At 37.2% G+C, this 24,016-nt stretch overlaps 1 protein-coding gene across 4 annotated transcripts in view; it reads left to right on the forward strand.

Annotated features, from left to right (window-relative positions):
* Positions 1-24,016, forward strand: part of PSME4 (proteasome activator subunit 4) — a 96,366-nt gene that overhangs the window by 3,559 nt on the left and 68,791 nt on the right. For 3 of the 4 annotated variants that reach the window (XM_027966831.2, XM_015094386.3, XM_060412199.1), the window contains exons 2-3: positions 17,526-17,666; positions 18,819-18,935. In XM_027966831.2, the coding sequence (XP_027822632.1) occupies positions 17,526-17,666; positions 18,819-18,935 (258 nt within the window). Of the gene's footprint in view, positions 1-8,560; positions 10,511-17,525; positions 17,667-18,818; positions 18,936-24,016 lie in introns of all 4 variants that reach the window. The other variant, XM_060412198.1, reaches the window with a different exon arrangement.

Raw genomic sequence — 24,016 nt, forward strand, 5'->3', positions numbered from 1 at the left:
TAAGAATATTATGTGGCCTTACTAGATAGGAATTGGATTAAACTGAATCATGTATTTAATAAGATTATATAACCACTGGGAACTTGTTTAGTCAAGATATACATTATCAAATATATTAACCTCCTCTTCTGGAAAGTAATTTGTGACCCCAGGCACACCCAAATTTACATCCTCTCTCTGTTGGAGAAGAAAGAAGAAAATGCTAAAATCTCAATTGTCTATTAATATGATGTACTTAACAGAATATCTAATATTTGAGTAATGAAATTGTGAAGTACACAATAAAGATAAGCTTTTTATTTGTAAAAGAATCTTGAAATCTTGGCAAATTGCCATATTCGTCAGTGAGAACCAGTTAGAGAAGGTGATAGAAAAAAGTTTGTCTTTGTTATTAAATGGCCACACTCAAAACAGGACCCTAAATTTTGTAGTGAGAAAGTTGATTGTTCATAGGGAAAAACAAAATAAATTAATTAATTGATTTTGGAGACAAGAATTTTTCTGCCAAAGTTGTATGATGAGTTATCTTTCATGTTTTTGTTTTGTTTTAAACTAACATACTATTCTTTAGAGCAGATTTAGGTTCAGAGCAAAATTGAGCAGAAAGTGCAGAGTTCTCATATACCCCCTGTCCCTACATTGGCATAAGTTTGATTTTTCATAGCAATGTCAAACATTGATTTTTAAAAATATTTGAGGCCCTTTCCATTTTCCAGGGATTTTTCTTTTAAAATGTCTTTTCAGTTTTCTTTTCACTAGCTAACTGGCTGCTTCTGCCAGAGTCTCATTTGTCATTGACAGATTCTTCTTTTTCTTTTTTTTTTTTGAGTTTTAAAGATGGAGTGAAACATTCTGTTTTATTAGATTACATGTATATTGAACTTAGCATGTTAAGATTTAAAAAAACTATCACCAATAGAGATTAAATAGCTTGCTAAAGTCACATTTTGCCAAGTAAGTGGCAAAATCCCATTAAAATTTTTAAAATTAATTTATTTTAATTGGAGGCTAATTACTTTACAGTATTGTGGTGATTTTTATAATACATTGACATGAATCAGCCACGGGTGTACATGTGTCCCCCATCCCTCCCAACCCTCTGGGTTGTCCCAGTGCACTGACTTTGCCCTGTTTCATGCATTGAACTTGGACTGCTGATCTATTTCACATATGGTAATATACAAGTTTCAATGCTGTTCTCTCAAATCGTCCCACCCTTGCCTTCTCCCACAGAGTCCAAAAGTTTGTTCTTTATATCTGTGTCTCTTTTGCTGTCTTGCATATAGAGTCGTTGTTACCGTCTTTCTAAATTCCATATTATATGCATTAATATACTGTATTGGTGTTTTTCTCTCTGACTGACTTCACTCTGTATAATAGGCTCCAGTTTCATCCACCTCATTAGAACTGATTCAAATGTGTTCTTTTTAGTAGCTGAGTAATATTCCACTGTGTATATGTACCACAACTTTCTTATCCACTCGTCTGCCAGTGGACATCTAGGTTGCTTCCATGTCCTAGCTATTGTAAACAGTGCTGCGATGAACATTGGAGTACTTGTTTGTTTCAGTTTGGCTTCCTCGGTGTGTATGCCCAGCAGTGGGATTGCTGGGTCATATGGCAGTTCTTTTTCCAGTTTTTTAAGGAATCTCCACACTGTTCCCATAGTGGCTGTACTAGTTTGCATTCCCACCAACAGTGTAAGAGGGTTCCTTTTTCTCCACACCCTCTCCAGCGTTTATTGTTTGCAGACTTTTTGATAGCAGCCATTCTGGCCAGGATGAGATGGTACCTTATTGTGGTTTTGATTTGCATTTCTCTAATAATGAGTGATGTTGAGCATCTTTTCAAGTTTTTGTTAGCCTTCTTTGGAGAAATGTCTGTTTAGTTCTTTGGCTCATTTTTTGATTGGGTTGTTAATTTTTCTGGTATTGAGCTGCATGAGCTGCTTGTATATTTTGAGATTAATTCTTTGTCAGTTGCTTCGATTGCTATTATTTTCTCCCACTCTGAAGGCTGTCTTTTCACCTTGCTTATAGTTTCCTTCATTGTGCAAAAGCTTTTAAGTTTAATTAGGTCCCATTTGTTTATTTTTGCTTTTATTTCCATAGAGGGTCATAGAAGATCTTGCTATGATTTATGTCAGAGAGTGTTTTGCCTATATTTTTCTCTAGGAGTTTTATAGTTTCTAGTCTTACATTTAGATCTTTAATCCATTTTGAGATTATTTTTGTGTATGGTATTAGGAATTGTTCTAGTTTCATTCTTTTACAAGTGGTTGACCAGTTTTCCCAGCACCACTTGTTAAAGAGATTGCCATTTCTCCATTGTATATTTTTGGCTCCTTTGTCATTGACAGATTCTGATGTGAATAGAACTTTTTTCTTTAAGTATTTTTTATTATGGAAAAATGCCAAACATATACAAGAGAGGAAAGAATAATATAATGAACCTGGGTGTACCCATCACCCATGTTCAGCAGTTATCAACTCAGGGCCAATCATGTTCCTTTTACCACCACACCGTTAAACCTTTGTTTTTTTGAAGCATATTCTTCATTCATAAATATTTCTGGTATATATATCTTTAAGGGAGAAGGAATGAAACAAAAAATCAATACCCATGTCATTATCAAACTTTAAAAAAAAGTAACAATTTATGTTGATCAGCCTCATGAAGTTGATTTGACTTTTTTGCAGAATTTGTGGTTTTACTCTTTAGTTTCCATTTCGTTTGCAATGGTTTTGTTTAAGGTTTACTGTAAACAGGCCTCATTGATAGAGAGAAAAGAAATAGTTTATTCGTGAATGTTTTCATATTGTAATATCTTTCTTTCCTCCTCAACTTTGAAGACATAGACTCAATCCTGGGGTAACAAAGTCTGCCTTGAACTATCTCTTTTGCTTTTGGCTGTACTGTGAGGTTCATACATTAATACACAGCCTGATGCAAAGTAGTAGAGGCAGGAGTCTGAGCAGATTATTGTGTGAGTGCCTTGTATGGGATGGGCACTGTTCTTGACAATGGGGTTATAGCAGTGAAAGAATTTTGCCCTCCAGGGAAGTTCCAGAGTGTTCTTTTTCTCTTAGTGCACATTTTTGTTCATTTAGAACAGAGCAAGCAAGGTATAACTCCATCAAAAAATTGGAGGGTGAAGAAAATACGAATGCTAAGTGCATCACTTAAAAATTCACACTCTTGACAAGTATGGTTTTCATGCCCTTCATTGAGACACTGAAAAAGGCAGTTAGAAAAAAATTAGTAAAACAGTACCATTTGTTTTCTTTTGAGATCTGAATTTATTACTTCAAAACAATTTTTTCAAGTGCTCTTGATAGAAGTGTTTATTAAATGAAATTGTCTTGAAGTAAATGTTCTTAATTGAAGTGAAAGAGGCAAATTCCTAATGTTTTTTAAGGGGCAATTACTGGTGAATAAGTGCGCAACTTCTAAACCTGTTGTTCTCATTGTAGAACCTGGAGATTCTCTTTTTGCTGTTAAATGCTACTCATTTCTAGTGAACCTCCCTCCCCAATTTTAAATATAAAATTCAAATCTGTGTTTCCCTCCAACCTTTGTGGAAAATTTAGACCTAAATTTCATGTGTACCACGTGAAAAGCAAGCTGAGAACATGGTAACGAGAGCAGCATCTAGCAAACAACAACCAAAACCCTCTGCATTCATTGAGACTGGCCACTGGAGTGTTAAAAGCAGCACACACTATAAATACTCCCATTTGGAACCCTGAAGTTGGCTACTTCCATATTCGGCCGAGGCATTTCTTCCCTTTTAGTGTACTCTCTTGTGATTCCTTATTCCTGCTTTTATGTTCTTTGTGTACCTACCTTCCCTCTACCGTGAGCTTTTTTGGGGTCAGAGTCTTTGATATTTACCTCTCCTTCATTGCATCCCCAATGACACCCCACTCCAGTACTCTTGCCTGGAAAATCCCATGGACAGAGGAGCCTGGTGGGCTGCAGTCCATGGGGTCGCTAAGAGTCAGACATGACTGAGCGACTTCACTTTCATGCATTGGAGAAGGAAATGGCAACCCACTCCAGTGTTCTTGCTTGGAGAATCCCAGGGATGGGGGAGCCTGGTGGGCTGCCGTCTATGGGGTTGCACAGAGTCGGACACGACTAAAGTGACTTAGCAGCAGCAGCAGCAGCATTGCACCCCCGGCATATCGGATAGCATATATACATTCATAGGTACTCAGTAATGTTAGAATTAACTGCTTCGTTGTCACCTAAAACATTCTGAGGTTTCTAATGAATTATTACTTTGACAGTCAAAATGGAGAAAAATGAATTTGGGGTGAGATCTATTTTAATATTGGGTTCAAAAGAAAGTGTATATTTAACCAAAGAAGTAGAGGGAAGGAGCATCTTGGTTGAGGAAGAGAATGGTGTAACCTAAAGAGAGAGGGAGGGTAAAGGGAATGGGTTTTAACAGTTATTTAGAGAAGAGAGCAGATTGTATCGGTTGCATCGGGGAGTTTGAATTCCTCATTTAAAAATAAAGCTATCATCATTATTGTTAAATATTTAGTGTTTAAAAATTTAGAGTATTGTTACTACAATTTTTTGGTAGATGAACCATAAAATTTTGGTAGTGGTCATTACCTTTTTATGCTAATTTGGCTTTAAAAATAAGAATAATACCTAGATCCTAAAGTTTAGAGTTAAGAAAATGTAATAAAGGCCTTTTCCCTTTCTAAGAAAAAAACTTAACACCAGGCAGCTGTGAAATGGATGTGAAAATAGTATTTTAGTTCAAGTAAGTTGGAAATTGCTTAAGAATTATTAAAAATGCTTTATAATCTTATAATGGTAGGCAGCTTAAATAGAATATGTTAGTAATCTTTGGGTTGTTAAGTGTGGGTGTTTCATTTCATTTTCTGACAATTCTCTTTTTTCCTTTCTACTTAATTTTTTTAGTTGAAGTATAGTTGATTTTCGATATATCTTACAGGTATACAAGATGATTCACAATTTTTAAAGACTGTACTCCATTTATGAAGTGAAAGTCACTCAGTCGTGTCCAACCCTTTGCGACCCCTTGGACTATACAGTCCATGGAATTCTCTAGGTCAGAATACTGGAGTGGATAGCCTTGCCCTTTTCCAAGGGATCTTCCCAACCCAGGGACTGAACCCAGGTCTCCCGCATTGCAGGTGGATTCTTTACCAGCTTAGCCACAAAGGAATCCATTTATAGTTAACTGTAAAATATTGGTTATAGTCCTTGTATTGTAAAGTATGTCCTTGTAGCTTATTTTATACGTAACAGTTTGTGCTTCTTAATTCTCTCCTCCTATATTGCCCCTCCCCCTTACCTTTCCCCACTGGTAACCGCTAGTTCTCTGTATGACATCTTCCTTTTTTTAAGCCAGGGATGAAGGAAGTTTTTATAGCAAGAAATTTTATGAATGTTCATGAGTGCTTGTATTTTGGACACATTCTGAAGAGTTTAGTTGGCATAGCTTATGTTCTAAGGGAAGGTAAGTTAGTTCCAGAGATCCTAGTTAATAAAATATTCTCAAAGTTCTATCAACATATACAAAACAGAGGTCCCTATTTGGTGTATAGCAGGAGAAAAGTTGTGATTTAACAACTTAGGAATGATTTTAGAAGTGTGATTTTTAAAATAAACTCAAAGTTTAACAGACAGATATCCTAAGACCTTTTCACTATGTTTCGTTTTTTTGTGTGTGGAATTCTCATAATATTTCATCCAAAGTTTCATTTCTAAGTGTTTTAACCCGAATTTGGGGTTATGACCAAAGAGCTGTGAGTTCAGCTCTCAACCACATTGGGTGTGATTTGGTTTGATTTGTTGAACTAGACTTAAATTATTAGAGTGAATTTAGAAGTAATAAAGGTGAATGATCATGACCGTTGTTTCAATTATACGTATGTTTTTGTGTATACTACATTCTGTATTTATTACTGTGGATTGTGGCCAAAAAATTTAGAAAGCTACTCATTTTTCAAGTTTCTTTTAGTACTTTAGATATATAATCCACACCTACTTATTGAGCTATCAAGATACAAAGGATGAAAATAAAAAGTCTCAACAGTTTAAAAATATCAGTGCATGCATACACACTCAGTCGCGTCCAACTTTATGTGACCCTGTGGACTGTAGCCTGCCAGGCTTCCCTGTCCATGGGATTCTCTAGGCAAGAATACTAGAGTGGCTTGCCATGTCCTCCTCCAGGGAATTTTCCTGACCCAAGGATTGAACCCAGGTCTCCCACATTGCAGGCAGATTCTTTACCTCTGAGGCACCAAGGAAGCCCCCCAAATATCAGTAACCCAAGGGATTTTGCAAGGGAGCATTCCCCGTTACCACTGGAGTGGTAGCCATTCCCTTATCAGGGGATCTTCCTGACCTAGGAATTAAACCCAGGTCTCCTGCATTGCTTCCCTGATAGCTCAATTGGTAAAGAATCCGCCTGCAATGTGGGAGCCCTGGGTTTGATCTCTGGGTTGAGAAGATCCCCTAGAGAAGGGAAAGGCTACCCACTCCAGTATTCTGGCATGGAGAATTCCATAGACAGTCCATGGGGTTGCAGAGTTGGACACGACTGAGTGACTTTCACTTTCACTTTCCCTCCTGCATTGCAGGCAGATTCTTTACCAACTGAGCCACAGGGAAGCCCCACAGATTGTTAAATGAGTGGTATAGATACTACCTACCATCTGTTGAGGGCTCAGTATGTGCCAGCAGTATGCTAAAGGCTTTATATTTGTTATTTCATTTGATTTTCACAATTAACTGTAGGTACATTTATTATCTCAGCTTCCCTGGTAGCTCAAACGGTAAAGCGTTTGCCTGCAGTGCGGGAGACCTGGGTTCGATCCCCGTTTGGGAAGATCCCCTGGAGACGGAAATGGCAACCCACTCCAGTACTCTTGCCTGGAATATTCCATGGATGGAGGAGCCTAGTAGGCTATAGTCCATGGGATTGCAAAGAGTCGAACACAACTGAGCAATTTCACTGACTGACATTTATTATCTCAGTTTTACCTTTGAAGAAATGAATCTTAGGTTATTATGTAACAGGCAGTTTGCTTGCTGACCACAAGGCTTTTGCTCTTAACCATATGTCCAGAGTAAGGAAAGCTGCCTGGGCTGTGTCACCTGGGAAAACTGCAGCTGAGTCTTGAGATAGGATTTGATTAGGTAGGAAGAATTTGGAGGAAGATGTTTAATGTGTGGGAACAGAGGTGGAGCAGATTGAGCACACGTGTTAGTCTGTACTCAGACCATCGTATTGAATTAGTCAGTTGTCTGTCCCTCTCTCTAGGCTGCATGCTGTAGGGCCATTTGTTACTTATTTATGTTTCCATTGCCTGTTGCCATGTCTGGCTCTTAAATGATACTAAAACATTTTGAGAAATGAATACCGCTTATCTGTGCGTCAAGAGAGAAGCAACTGGGAGAAAAGTAGAGGCATCATTAGGTGTTAATAGGGAATGACTTTACTAGAGATAGTTGTGTCAATTTTAGTAAGTTGTAGAGGACATAACTCTGACATATAATATGCTGGAACTCCAGTGTTGCGCAGCCTGTAGTAGGTGGGGGTAAAGAGGAGAGTAAACCTCGGGTCCCTTTGTTCCCTTACTGCCTTCCAGCAGAGGTATTACACTACCCTTGAAGATGACAGACCTGGCTTTCAGGCTTTTGGAAACCTACTCTCAGTGTGTTTTAAACCAGTTTGTTTAACTTGGTCAGCTATTTATTGTCAGTTTGAAGGTTTTTTTTGTTTTTTTGTTTTAAAAATAGAACTAGCCCTGGAGGAGCTTCAGTACTTAAGTCGTCGTATTTCTCAAGGTATACTTGTATGTTCAGTCAGTTGCAAAAAAGGTTCTCAGTGTTCACCTTGTTTCATCTCTGGTTAAATATTAGTGATGCAGAGACCTCTGCCACCACATTTTATAGGCATTGAACAGTGGTTTGAGCTTCCGTTAGGTAAAAAAAAATAAGAAGTAGTAAACAATATCTATATTATCATTACATTTGTGTTTTTGAAAAGTATTTACATATGTACATTTGTATATAAATAAAGTCTGGAAGGATATTATCTAGGCTATTAACAGTCATAGGCAACAGTTTTCAAATTTGTAAGCTTGCTGTACTATTTGAATCGTTTAAATAAGTATATATTGCTTTCCTGATAAAATAATAATTCCCCCCCTCCCCAGTAATATTTTCCTCTCAGTTCTCAAGGATGTAACTTATAGTTGGTTAAAAAAATAAAGGAAAGAAAATGTATAGGTTTGTTGTCCCATCCACAGATTTCCAGCATGGTTCAGTATAGATGTTGAAGGAACATTGTCTTATAATCTATAACTTAATTCATTGCTTATTCTCTGGGTTGCCCCCCCCCTTTTTTAAGGTATTAATTTTTTATATTTTTTAAAGGCAAATTATCTTAAGATATGTTTAGCCTCGCAAGAAATATAAATTGAAACATTGTATTAGTGTTATATTTTTAATGATTTAAGTAGATTTTAAAAAACATAAATTATGCTCCCATCTGTCTGCTTAGGTGCTGCTGCTGCTGCTAAGTCGCTTTAGTCATGTCCAACTCTGCGACACCAAGATGACAGCCTACCAGGCTCTGCCGTCCTTGGGAGTCTCCAGTCAAGAACACTGGAGTGGGTTGCCATTTCCTTCTCCAGTGCATGAAAGTGAAAAGTGAAAGTGAAGTCGCTCAGTTGTGTCGACTCTTAGCGACCCCATGGACTGCAGCCTACCAGGCTCCTCCGTCCATGGGATTTTCCAGGCAAGAGTACTGGAGTGGGTTGTCATTGGTGCAGTGGTTCTCAAACATAGTGAGACATCTGGGAAACTTACAAGAAAACAGCTGGTACCTGGAGCCCCATTCTAGCATAGTTAAATCAAAGAATATCTTTCAAGCCCATTAATCAATTATCTATCCCCATAGCCTTGTGAAGAAACCCAAGTTTCATACACATGCACTGAAGAGTAAATGATTTGCCCATGGGACTGACATAGAGCAGTTTGAATTCTTAGCAAACTTGTAAAACCATTTTGTTCATGCTTGCTTGGCTGTTGTGTTGAAATACGTAACTATTCTCTCTATCCAGAGTTGATTATAACGTTGGGAGTTGCAAAGCAACTTAACATGGAAACGTAAGACATCCTCCACTGTAGACAGCACCTTTGTTGCCTTCGTCCCAAGCAGCAGTCACTTGGAATTAACATCCTTATTTGGTGGTTTGTGATAATCTATTCCTTTTCTTGATCCTCAGTTTGACTTTTTTGAAGGGGAACTAGAACAAGTAATGTTCTTTTGTCTGTGTCTTCTTTTTTTTATTTTTAATCGCTTTACAATGCTGTATTGTTTTCTCTTGTACAACGATATGAATCAACCATAAATATATATTTATCCCCTCCCTCTCGAGCCTCCCTCCCACCTCACCAACTGTGTCTTCTTGTCACAGAAAGTTGCTTTTCTGTGTTCCTTTACCTAGAGCTGTCTTTTGTGCCTCTTGCCACTTCTTCCCCCAACTGCTCAGATTATACTGAACTTTAGTTCCCTTTTCAGAGTCACGACAGCTCTCTAATCTTTCAAGATTGGGTTCAATAATGCCTTATTTATAATGAAACTTTTGGTTAAAAAAAATCACAAGATTCTAGTGATAAACTGCATTTATGCCCCTCCTTCAGTATATTACTTAGTTTTCTGGGAAATGTCTCCTTACATCTGATTTTGAGTTCTTGACCTAAAGGAACAATTTGGGTCATACTGTACATGTCATTTGTTCTAGAAATGCTTTTTTTAAATATTTTTTTAATACAAATTTATTTTAATTGAAGGTTAATTACTTTGCAATATTGTATTGGTTTTGCCATACATCAACATGAATCCACCACAGGTATACACGTGTTCCCCATCCTGAACGTCCCACCCTCTTCCCTCCCCGTACCATCCCTTTGGGTCGTCTCAGTGCACCAGCCCCAAGCATCCAGTATCATGCATCGAACCTGGACTGGCTTGAATAAATACGTAATTGAGTGAAAAGAGGAGAGGTGGGTTTATGAGAAAACCTTTCATTTTATCTGTTCATTTACTGTTTCTAGCAGTGAGAAGCTATATCTACATTTTTAACGTAATGTAGTTCAGGACTTAGTCATGGAATGAAGTCAAAGTAATTCTCCATCCTCTAGATTTATCTGATAATTTTACCTTTTTAAATTTTTTCTATTTCGTGGCACCTTAGGAACAGGGATTCCCTGGTGGCTCAGACAGTAAAGAACCCGCCTTCAATGCAGGAGACCTGGGTTTGATCCCTGGGTTGGGAAGATCCCCTGGAGAAGGGAACGGCTAAATATTCTGGCCTGGAGAATGCCATGGACAGAGGAATCTGGCAGGCTGCAAAGAGTCCATGGGGTTGCAAAGAGTTGGACATGACTGAGCGACTTGCACTTAGGAACAGAAGAGAAAGACTGGAGCTGATATAGTGTAGAGATAGTATGTATATTTATTTTTTTGGTAGAGGGAGGAGTTGAAGTTACTGTGCAAAATAAGTTAATTTTGGAGTTGGTCAAGGATTTCATTGGTCATAGTTTTCCTGGCTATAAAATACTTGTTGTTTAGCCCTAGCTGTCAGGTATTAAAACACATTTAAAAAAATTCCTGTTATCTACAGTTTTTTTTTTTTTTTTTGCATTAGTGGGTGTCTCTTTAAAATTTTTTATTGAAGTATAGTCTATTTACACTGTTGGGTTAGTTTCAGTTGTACAGCAAAGTAAGTTGTACATTTGTTCACTCTTTTTTAGATTCTTTTCCCATATAGGCCATTATAGAGTATTGAGTAGAACTCCCTGTTATGCCTCACTTTCTATTCAAATGTTTTACATTTTAGTATAGTTTTTATTGTGTTAAAATTAACTCTTGCACTTTTCTTTAGAGATATTTCTAATTAATCATTTGTTGGTATTATGAATGGAGCAGTATTTCTTCAACTATTGTTCTTTTTTATTTGGGAGCCATACAGGAAGCCTGCTGACTTTTAAAAAAGCTGTTCTGCAGATTTTCTTCTGTAGTCTAAAAGTGGTTTTTTAGTTGATTGTTTCAGGGCTCTCTGGTGGCTTAGATGATAAAGAATCCCCTTGCCAGGCAGGAGATGCAGGTTTGATCCCTGGATTGGGAAGATCCCTGGAGAAAGGGAATGGCAACCCACTCCTGTACTCTTGCCTGGAGAATTCCATGGACAGAGGAGCCTGGCAGGCTATAGTCCATGGAGTCCCAGAGAGTTGGACATGACTGAGCAACTAACACTTTCAGATGTTTTAGGTATAATTATAGCACTGACGTCGTACTATTCTGCCTTTCCTGAAGCAATTATCATAATTTTTGTTTCTAGTTTACTCTTTAATCTAAATTCAGAATAATGCTGATTGATAACAGTAAGAATAGTCATTATTGACTGAATATGATTTTAAAGGAAGTACCTCATGGAGGAGTCTACCTTAAGTCTGAAAGTGATTATTTAATTGACTCATATGCATGCTTTTAAGTGATTTGGTTTCTTTTTGTTACACTTGGTTAATATTTTCTAATTTACATTTTATTATAATCAGACTCAGGCCAATGTAATATCCACGTTAGAGTTAAGTAAGGTTTTGTTTGTAGTTTATTTTACAACCAGTGTTTTTAGGTATTCCACAAAAAGATCCAAAAAAAGGCATAGTTTCTGTAAGCTTATAATTTTTATTTGTGTCTTTTAAAGTCAGTTTTATTAATTATATAATTCTGTTTCCACTTATGCTTTAGTGGAAGTCAGATTGAAGTGGTAAAGACACACAGTAATTGATTTTGTTGCTGTTCTTCAGCACATGAAGTTTAATTTTCTGTTTCAGGACTGTATAATAGTCGGTATTGTATAATTGTATCAGGAGATGAGTAACCTCCAGTGTTCTCTTTTTGTGATGTTAGTGGCCATCCTGCATCTGTTATAGAGGCAAAATGGTGATACCTTTTATTCTTTATGAACTTAATTTAAACATCTTTCGCAGTTAATTATTGTGATTTATGATCTCATTTTTGCCTGGTGAGAACAACTTGACTCCTGTGCTCTTACTTATTTAAAAAATTGCTTTGGCCACTGTGCTGCTTGTGAAATCTTATTTCCCCCACCAGGAATTGAACTTGGACCACAGCAGTGAAAGTGCTGAATCCTAACCAGTGGACCTCCAAGGAATCTCTCCTGTGCTGTTTTAAATGGGACTCGAGTAGTCTTTGATAAAGGGTTTTTTAATTAAGATAATAGTAGAAATGCAGAAATATTAATTACCTAGTTATAAGCATTGTACAACAGAAGTTGATATGAAATATTTTTACATGTTAATTTTAATTGTAATAGATAATACCTGTTTCCTTTAAAACAGTGCTTAAACAGAGGTATACAGAAGAATATGAGTCAGTTTGACCATCAAGAAGTAATATTTTATAGTGTTTGCTTTATTTTTTAATCCTAATGCATGAGTGTTTCCTTTTGTTTAGTTATGTATTGTGAATGTTCTGTATCATGATATTTTATATGATATTACATTTGATGTCCATAAAATTCTTTGAAAACAATTTTAAATTACCGCACTGTAGTCTAAAGGCATAAACCACAATTTAACAAATCATTCCTTTATCAGACTTTTAGGGTTTTTTTCAGGAAATATTTATTATTGCAAGTGTGCATTGAAAAGATTTTTGGTATTTTGACTTTGATATTCTGAATTTTTATTTAGGGCGTATTGCTGGATGTGATTTTTTTTTTTTTTAATCATCCACAAATGCTTTTAAGTACTTTCAATGACAGTATTTAAATTCTGGCTTTTAAAACTTCAAGTTTCATTTTTTGTCTTGTAAGTAGGACTACCCAAAGTAAAGCACTTACTTAAGATTTAATTTCTTTGCCAAATGTCTTATATGTTTTATAATAACACAGTCTTAATGTTGCTTTGAAATGATGTTAATTTTACTTTTATTTGTGGATATATTTAGAACCTTAGAAACCAAATGATTGCCTTGAAGAAAAATAATTGATGAATGACAAAGCCTGTATTGAAAACCAATTATTTTTAGCCTCTAGTTAAGCTCTAATTCTTAGTCCATGTCAATAGTACTGTATAATTTTATACTTTACTTAAATTTTCTAGAAATATATAGTAGACTTATCTTCAGGATGTATAGTAGAAAAAGCCGTGACAGCATTGTACATTTGATTATATAGTGACTGTTCCTGGTATGCCACTGTCTTTACTTGAGATTAAAAAGTAAAGCGTTTTACTAATAACACTATAAGGTTGTGAGGAGGAAGCAGTTGAAAAGTGCTTCTGTATTTTACGGTTTTTCCTCCTGTGGGAGGATGGAACCTAATGACTTGTCATCTATATATTCTGGATAGTTTAAGAAAATATCCTATTTGAAAATTCAACCATGATTGCTATTAAGGTTTTGAAGTATTTTAATATAAATTTTTAGTCCTAAAATTTAATGTGCAAATTAATTGGGAAAAGAGAATGGACTATCTCTAAATAGAATCTAAAGTAGAATTTTTGAATAAATATAAAGAAAGAACAACTAGAGTAGTTTTAAGTGAAGACTCTCAGTTTCCACTCTGAATATTTTTTAAAATTTCCTTTTTCAAGAATGAAAAAAGAAGCAACTTTATTGCATTTACCACTCCCAGTACTTTTGATGCACTAGTTTTTTGGGCTTCCCTGGTTGCTCAGATGGTAAAAAATCTGCCTGCAATGCAGGAGACTTGGGTTCTATCCCTGGATTGGGAGGATTCTCTGGAGAAAGGGAATGGCAACTCCCTCCAGTATTCTTGCCTGGAGAATCCCACGGACAGAGGAGCCTGGCAGGTACAGTCGATGGGGTTGCAAAGAGTTGGACACAACTGAGTGATTAACACATACAGTTTTAAGATAGAGCCCAGTAATGTGCGTTTTAAACAGTCTTATGTCTAGTGAACATTTATGAGGTGATGTCAAGTTTTTCCAGAGTAGCTGTAAAAACTGGTTTTGCCCTATTCTCACCAAAACTGGGTATTGTGAGCTTTTTAATTTCAGCCAGTATGGTGGTGTGAAGTGGTACCCTATTAGTAGTTTTAATTTGCATTTACTGATGAGTGATGATGTTGAGTCCTTTTCATATGCTCATCAATCATCTGGATGTTGGCTTTCCAGAAGTGCCTACCTGAGTCTTTTGCCCATTTTTAAAAAAAATTTGTTTGTGCTATTTCTTATTGACTTGTAGGAGTTCTGATGCAGTTTGAGTGAGTGCTTTATCGGATAGATATGTGTTCCAAATATCTTTCACTTTTCATGTGTGAATAGAAGTTCCTGATTTTAATGAAGACCAGTTACCTTTCTTCTTTTAGTACTTCTGAGCTTTTCAGAAGTAGCATTCTTGGGCTGTGTTTTGAGAAATGCTGAGACAGGAATTACTTTCTGGTTGGGAAGAACTATTTGCTGTTAACAGGGGAAATAAGTTTCTGAGTAATCCCCCTAAAGTTTTTGGTTTTGTTAGCAGTCCTAGCTCCTCTAAGGATTCCCCTGTTGGTCTCTTCATAGTATTGAATTTTGGAGTTTATGAATTTCATGTCCTTCATTTTTACACAATTTATATACTACGGCAAAAGCGATGTGCTTGTAGGTAAATTATTTCAATGGCTTAGAGCAGTGTTTCTCCAGTTTTTCCACAGAAATATCTTAGCCACAGGGGAGAGTAAGTGCCTAACCACAGGGGCACTTGGAGCCTGACAAGACCTGAGGTAGCCACTGGGAACAAGATGTTTCTTTGGAAAATTCTGTTTTATCTTTAAGATAAATGCTGTTTCTTATGGTTTGTTTTCATTTGAAAGTAGCATTTAAATGATTCTAGCTTTTACTCCCAGAGAAGGCAATGGCACCCCACTCCAATACTCTTGCCTGGAAAATCCCATGGGCAGAGGAGCCTGGTAGGCTGCAGTCCATGGGGTCTCGAAGAGTTGGAGACGGCTGAGCGACTTCACTTTCACTTTTCACTTTGATGCATTGGAGAAGGAAATGGCAACCCACTCCAGTGTTCTTGCCTGGAGACTCCCAGGGACGGGGGAGCCTGGTGGGCTGCCATCTATGGGGTCGCACGGAGTCGAACACGACTGAAGTGACTTAGCAGCAGCTTTTACTCCTCAATTTAGAGTGAAATTGAGGGAGACTTCAGGAGTTTTTACCATGCTTTTTCAGCAGTTTGAAGTACGTCTGGCAGCCCTGGGCTTAAGGTCTTTGTGTATTGTCTTCATTAGCCCAGTTACTTTCCCTGGCGTAAGTGCTTAAGAAACATTCACTGAAAGGTAAAACAACATCTCTGGTCTCATTGCTGCTCACCCTATACTGGTTAGTTGTCTAGTAGTAAGGTGAAATCATGGGATTATACCTTGGATGGACAGACAAGAGCTGAATAAATATGCAGCAGCCTGAGAAAATAGTGCTTTTACTGAACCAAGAGTTTTGAGGATTTTCTAGAAAAAGAAAAACAATTATTCTCATTTTAGAAGTTAAACGTGAGTTTACTTTGATCATAGTTAATGGGAAAGTGCTAAAGATCATAAGGAATATTAATGCTCTTTTCTGTGATTTGTGTATTTGTCTGTAGAACAGTCTTCCTAAAAGGAATTTATGATTTTAGGCATCCAGTAAAAGTTCTAAGTTTAAGTTTGGTTTCTAAGTAGTTAATCCTTAACTATGCCATGGTCATTCTTGTTTTTTGGGACACTTTTTCCTTCATTTTGCTTACAGTTGACACCTTTGATTACATTGAGTCTCTAAAGTTAATAAAAAAGAATGAAAACATACAATTTTGAGATTAAAAACTATACTTTTTGTAGCAATTTAATTTTATTATAGTTATGAGTCTAGAAACAAATAGTACAAATTAGATAATTTGCTGTATTGTTTCAGATTCTTAGTAAGCCTGCATCAAAGATTTTGTGGTTAAAACAGTAAACTTTTATGTCTATACTCTTTTATTCTGTTTTATTGTGTTTTGATATGGTGTTTTAAATTAGTTTCAGTAAGTCCGTAAATAGGTTGTTATCTTGAATGAGCATTGTTTAATAAGGGAAAGGTCCAGAGGGATTCTTTTCAGGTTATTGTGGCGTAAGACCATACGACAATAAAGCAGCAGTGTTATAATTGGTCATTAGAATTTTTTTTCCCAAACTTTAAACTCTTTATTTTGTATTGGGGTATAGCCAATCAACAGTGTTGTGGCTGTTTCAGGTGAACAGCAGAGGGACTCAGCCATCCCATTCTCCCCCAAACTCCACTCCCATCCAGGCTGGCAGATAACATTGAGCACAGTTCCACGTGCTTATACAGCAGGTCCTTTGATTATGCATTTTGAATATAGCATTGTGTTCATGACCTTCCCAAAGGCCCTGACTATCCCTACCCCTCCCCGCAACCATAAGTTCATTTTTTGGTCTGTGATTGTCTTTCTATTTGTAAGTAAGTTCGTTTGTATCAGTTTTTTTTTTTCAATCCCACGTATAAGAGATGTCATACACAATTTCCCCTCTGCTTGACTCCTCCCTCAGTATGGCACTCTCTAGGTCCACCGTGTCGCTGCAGTAGCGGTGCTTCGTCCTTTTTGATGGCTGAGTAATACTCCACTGTGTATACGTGCCACATCTTTACCCATTCCTCTGTTGATGAACATTTAACTTGCTGCCATGTCTTGGCTCCTGTAAACAGTGCTGCAAGGAACATGGGACTGCATGTATCCTTTCAGATCATGTTTTTCTCTGCATACATGCCCAGGAATGGGATTGCAGGTCATTAAAGGTTGATGAGAATTCAGTTATCATTAGAGGTTTCTTGTCAATAAAATACTTATTTGGTAATCTCTCAATTAAAATCCAGAGTAAATCTTTCCTGCACAATGATGAGTGGATACAAAATAACATCAAAGACATTTGAAATTAAAGTGTAGCAATACATGTTTTTAATTGTGGCAAGCTCTTAAATTTACCCTCTTAACAATGTTTAAGTGTACTGTGTGGTATTGTTAAGTGTGTGTACATTGTTATGCCACAGATCTCTAGGACTTTTTCATCTTCTATGACTGAAACCCTGTTATCTCCCTATCTCTACCTTCCCAGCCCCTGGCAACCATCATTCTGTTTCTGTGAATTTGATTACTTTAGATATTACATCTAAGTGATAATCATCCAGTATTTGACTTTTTTTGATGTCTTATTTCACTTAGCGTAATGTCCTCAAGGTCCATCTATGTTTTAGCGTATGATGGCCTTCTTCTTAAAGGCTGAATAATATTCCTGCACACATATATATGTGCCTGTGTACACACACACAAGTATCTGTCTGTTGATGGACATTTACATTACTTCTGCACCTTGGGCATGTGACTAATGCCTCAATGAACAAAAATATGTCACCATATCTATTTTTAAAGTCTGTTATCAATTTTTCTCTTGCAGATATATTCGACTTTATGGGAGAAAATTTAGCAAAGAAGATCATGTTCTTTTTATCAAGTTATTGTATGAGCTGGTATCAATTCCAAAACTGGAAATCAGCATGATGCAGGGATTTGCCCGTCTCTTGATCAACTTATTAAAGTAAGTCCATTTGTTGTAATTTCTGGTAAGATTTTTTTTCTTTCTTCAGGATTTTAGGGAATGAGGAGAGCCAAGTGTTCTTTGGTAAGACCAAGTCCCAGGTTTTCCTTATCCTGGACACACAGCACAATTCCAGAAACAGGGAGTACTTCATAGATAGTACGGGAAAGTATGAAACTCATCTACAATGATGGTGGCACAAATTGTAATGCCTCTTTTTTCTTTCTTTAATTAATTTATTTAATTTGAGGCTAATTACTTTACAGCATTGTAGTGGTTTTTGCCATACATTGACATGAATGAGCCATGGGTGTCCATGTCCCTGTAGGGTTCAGGTCCCCTATCCTGAACCCCCCTCTCGCCTCCCTCCTCACGCCACCCCTCAGGGTTGTCCTAGTGCACCAACTTTGAGTGCCTTGTGTCGTGCAGCAAAGTTGGACTGCTGATCTATTTCACATACGATATTATACATTTCAATGCTATTATCTCAAATCATCCCACCCTCACCTTCTGCCACAGAGTCCAAAAGTCTGTTCTTTATATCTGTGTCTCTTTTGCTGTCTCACATATAGGGTCATTGTTACAAATTCCTTATATATGCGTTAATATACTGTATTGGTGTTTTTGTTCCTGACTTACTTCACTCTGTGTAATAGGCTCCAGTTTCATCCACCTCATTAGAACGGATTAAAAGGCCTTCTTTTTAGTAGCTGAGTAATATTCCACTGTGTTTATGTACCACAACTTTCTTATCCACTCGTCTGCCAGTGGACATCTAGGTTGCTTCCATGTCCTAGCTATTGTAAACAGTGCTGCGATGAACTTTGGGATACCTGTGTCTCTTTCAGTTCTGGTTTCCTTGGTGTGTATGTCCATCAGTGAGATTGCTGGGTCATACGGCAGTTTCATTTCCAGTTTTTTAAGGAATCTCCACACTGTTCTCCATAGTGGCTGTGTAATGCCTCTTTTTATGTGGTGCCCTTTGAGGTTTGAGCAGCAGCATAAGTCCTGTGCGTTGTTCTTCCTACTGATGTGTTTTACCGGTGAACGGCTGAGGATGGCAGAAAGCAAAACCCACTGTGATGACTGCAGCATTTAGCAACTACTTTCCCTGTATAGTGTGTGTAATGTGCACACTCTTTCTTTAATTAGGAAAAAGGAACTTCTTTCAAGAGATGATTTGGAGTTACCTTGGCGACCACTTTATGACATGGTGGAAAGAATATTATATTCCAAGACAGAACACCTGGGATTAAATTGGTTTCCTAAGTAAGTATTTCCATTTAAAGTACTTTTGGGAGAGCACTTTTGGGGCTTGACCTTAGTTGAGAAATACTGGATTACTTGAGATAAGCAAGCAAATATACAGTTTAATATGCTCATTTCTATGTAATTTGACTCCTGAAACAGTTTATTGCCCTCTTGAAATTAAAAGATACTCCTTGGAAGAAAAGCTATGACCAACCTAGATAGCATATTAAAAAGTAGAGACATTACTTTGCCAACAAAGGTCCGTCTAGTCAAAGCAGTAGTTTTTCCAGTAGTCATGTATGGACTGCTAGAGAATTGGACTATAAAGAAAGCTGAGTGCCAAAGAATTGATGCTTTTGAACTGTGGTGTTGGAGAAGACTCTTGAGAGTCCCTTGGACTGCAAGGAGATCCAACCAGTCCATCCTAAAGGAGATCAGTCCTGAATATTCATTGGAAGGACTGATGCTGAAACTGAAACTCCAATACTTGGGCCACCTCACGTGAACAACTGATTCATTGGAGAAGATCCTGATTCTGGGACAGATTGGAAGCGGGAAGAGAAGAGGATGACAGAATGAAATGGTTGGCTGGCATTACTGACTCAATGGACTTGAGTTTGAATAAGCTCCAGGAGTTGGTGATAGACAGGGAGGCCTGGTGTGCTGCAGTCCATGGGATTGCAAAGAGTTGGATGTGACTGAGCCACTGAACTGAACTGAACTTATATCTGAAACTGCAGTTAAGAATTTCCCACCACTGTATCTCTTAACAACTAAAGTTCATCAGCATACTGGCCAAAGAAAACGAGAGATTTTTGTTTGAAATCTAGTATTTTGTCACTAAAAGTAATGCACATTTGGCATTCTTCATAGTAGATCCACGTGTGTTCTAATTCTTCAGCTAAAATGAATGCTTCGCAAAGGGGAGCTTTGCCTATTCCAGGGGGACCCACATCTCAGAGCACACACGCTTACAGTTAAAGAAGCATCAGTTTCAGTGAATGACTCTTCTTAGAGGACGGTCAAATGTGCTCCTTGGTTTATACAATTTCCTAGTAATGTTTAGACATTCCAAGATTATAAATCTCTGGGTGTTTTTGGCTTCTTGTGCATACATCCTGGCTCTTCCAGATCTCTCATTTTATGTTTTATTTGGAACCTTTACAGAGTACAGTGTGATGATCTGTCCTTTTTTGAATAATAGTGATTTCAGACTTGACTGCAGTGTCATTTTTCCCTGTTAACAATTTGTCCAGTTGTGATCTACTACTTTAATTTCTTAATCTTTGCATGTTTGACTTGAATTTGTAACTGAGGTTTATTTTTAGGAAATCTTCTCTTCAACTTTTAATAGCTATTTCCTTTTATTATCTAGAGTAGTTTGTTATATATATATGTACTAATTTCCTGAAGAGCATCATTTTATATGCCTGTATTATTTTTCCTTTCTCTCTTTTATAAATTAAATCTTTAAACATTTACTCTGTCTTTTTCCTCTCAGTCCTAGACATGTTTACATGCCTACCCAGGTCAGTTCATTTAATTATTAGGCTTCACTTAAGTCAGCAGTCTTAAGTGAATTTATTTGGAAAATGATGGCAAATGGCAGACTCTAAAAGATATTCAGGTCATAGGTAAATAGTGAAATGATTTAATGAAAAGAGTAAATAAATATAGGTAACTGTGAACTTAGGCCCTCTTTTTGAACAGTGCTCAGAAATATAATGGTCAGAAGGCATTTATTTCCTGAAGACTCCATGTGTTAAAACAAAGAAACCCATTTCAGTGATAAAAATGGCAAAACCTGTCATAAAACTAAATGGTAAAATGTCCAAATGTGTTTTTACTAATATTTATTATGAAAACCCAAAATTGAACATGAAGGATTACTTTTGAGTTTTATTTCTGCTGGAGGGAGCATGGCACAGACTGGATTGACTAGACCTTAAAATATGAGCCCATTGAACTTGTGATTAGAATCACCATTTCAAAGATTTCAGAAACCTTTAATCTGTGTTCAAATCAGTTATCTCTCTGAAAGTGTTTGATAAATCATGTGGGAGAGAAAGCAATTCCGTCAGTAATTTCTCTTTTTTCAGTGGTTCTTTTGCTTGCTTCTTTATAACCAAGTGTCATACCTCCTGTCCTGACAGGTGTAACTTTCCAGAGGCAGCCACCTTTTTTTTTTTTTTTTTTTTTTAAGTATTATATGGTTATTCATGGATACCTGTGGCTTTCCTCTTCAGCCACTGTTTTCCTGGAAATTTTGTTAAAGCTTATAACTGTTAGTGTTAGTTATTGTTTGTAGTTCTTCCCATTCATCTTGATACTATTTACCAAGTTATTTCTTTAACTTCACATTATCCCTGCTGTTATGGAAACTTTTCCTTAAAAGTTTCACCCTAACTGTTCTTGGTATTTTGAAGAGACCTCGAGTCTTTGCCGAAATCTTTTGCTTTAAAGCCATGACTCTTGACTCAAATAGACTCAGAAACTCCTGTTGTATTCTATAGATAACTATTCCAAAGTGAAATTCATAAGTAACATGACCTTTCTACACTCAAAAATAGATAGAAATTATGTTTTAACCAAAAAAGAAATAATGGGAAAAGAAATAAAGGGAAAGATATCTCAATTGAATGCAGAGTTCCAGAGACAAGGAAGGAGAAATAAGAAGGCCTTCTTAAATGAACAGTGCAGGGAAATAAAGGAAAACAATAGAATGGGAAAGACTAGAGATATCTTCAAGAAACTTGGAGATATCAAGGGAACATTTCATACAAGGATGGGCATGATAAAGGAAAGAAAAGGTAAGGACCTAACAGAAACAGAAGAGATGAAGAAGAGGTGGCAAGAACACACAGAACTATACAAGAAAGGTCAAAGACCCTAATAACCATGATGGTATGGTCAGTCACCTAGAGCCGAACATCCTGGAGTGTAAAATCAAGTGGGCCTTAGAAAGCATCACTATAAACAAAGCTAGTGAAGGTGATGGAATTCCAGCTGAGCCATTTAAAATCCTAAAAGATGATCCTGTTAAGGTGCTACACTCATTATGTCAGCAAATTTGGAAAACTTGGCAGTCTCCATAGGACTGGAAAAGGTCATTTTTCATTCCAAAGAAGGGCAGTGCCAAAAAATTGTCAAACTACTGTACAGTTAGGCTCATTTCACATACTAGCAGGATTATGCTCAAAATCCTTCAAGTTAGGCTTTATCAGTATGTGAACCAAGAACTTCCAGATGTGTAAGCTGGATTTAGAAAAGGCAGAGGAACTAGAGATCAATTGTCAGCATCTGTTGGATCATCAAAAAAGCGAGAGTTCCAGAAAAACATCTACTTCTGCTTCATTGACTATGCTAAAGCCTTTGTGTGGATCACAACAAACTGTGGAAAATTCTTAAAGAGATGTAAATACCAGACCACCTTACCGGCTTCCTGTGAAACTTGTATGCAGGTCAAGAAACAGCAGATAGAACTGGACATAGAACAATTGACTAGTTCAAAATTGAGAGAGGAGTACAAAAAGGCTGTCTGTTGTCACCCTGCTTATCTAACATGCAGAATACATCATACCAAATACCAGGCTGGATGAAGAACAAGCTGGAATCATGATTGCTGGGAGAAATACCAATAACCTCAGATATGCAGATAATGCCACTCTAATGGCAGAAAGTGAAGAGCTAAAGAGCCTCCTGATGAAGGTCAAAGAGTAGAGTGAAAATGCTGGCTTGAATCTCAACATTTGAAAAATGAAGATCATGTCATCTTGTCCCATCACTTCATGGCAAATAAAAGGGGAAAAAGTGGAGGCAATGACAGACTTTATTTTCTTAGACTCCAAAATCACTATAGATGGTGACTGCAGCTGTGAAATTAAAAGACACATGCTCCTGGGAAAGAAAGCTATGACAAACCTAAACAGCGTGTTAAGAAGCAGAGACATTACTTTGCCGATAAAGGTCCATCTAGTCAAAGCTGTGATTTTTCCAGTAGTTATGTACAGATGTGAGAGTTGGACCATAAAGAAGGCTGAGTGTCAAAAATTGGTGCTTTTGAATTGTAGTGCTGGAGAAGACTCTTGAGAATCCCTTGAGCAGCAAAGATCAAACCAGTCAATCCTGAAGGAAATCAGTCCTGAATATTCTTTGGAAGGTCTGATGCTGAAGCTGAAGCTCCAATACTTAGGCTACCTGATGCAAAGAGCCGACTCATTGGAAAAGACCCTGATGGTGGGAAAGATTGAAAGCAAAAGAAGAGGGTGGCAGAGAATAAGATGGTTAAATAACATCACCGACTCAATGGACATGAATTTGAGCAAACTCTGGGAGATAGTGGAGGACAGAGGAGCCAATTTGCTACGTCCATGGGTTGCACAGAGTCAGACACAACTTAATAACTGAACAACAACAAAGTTTATTTGAAGCAATCTGTATTTCAAACGTGCATGCGCTATTACACTGTAAAACAGTATGGTATTCAGATTTTACGTCTATTTATAATGAGTAAGTTTGAATTTATAAGTAAAAAAGGGCAAAACACAGTCTGTATCAGAAGTACAAGAAAACGTAAGAGCAGTATTTTTAGTGGACATTAAAATAAAATTTAGTACTAGGATACAGAATAACAGATCATACATCTGATAAGAGATCGAGAAATAACTTTTAACTTCAGACTACTGACTGGGAAAAAAGGAAGTAAGATACTCTGGCAGGTGAGCTGACCTTATTTATAACATAGGGAAAAAGTGAGAGTGTTAGTTGCTCGGTCATGTCTGACTCTTTGTGACCCCATAGACTGTAGCCCACCAGGCTCCTCTGTTGACGGAATTCTCCAGGCAGGAATACCAGAGTGGGTAGTCATTCCCTTCTCCAGGGGATCTTCTCAATCCAGGGATCAAACTCTGGTCTCTCGCATTGCAGGCACATTCTTCACAGTCTGAACCCCCAGCGAAGCCCCTATTTATAACATAGTGTCACAGTAATTCTTTATTTAATTATGTGGGATAGTTACTAGTATTTCCAACATTATTTTTGAACATTATTACATGTGAAAGAAATAGAGGCAAAGGATGAATTAGGAAAAGATACATTAG

Source organism: Ovis aries, chromosome 3 (genome assembly GCF_016772045.2).
Source record: "Ovis aries strain OAR_USU_Benz2616 breed Rambouillet chromosome 3, ARS-UI_Ramb_v3.0, whole genome shotgun sequence".
Taxonomy (NCBI): Eukaryota; Metazoa; Chordata; class Mammalia; order Artiodactyla; family Bovidae; genus Ovis; species Ovis aries.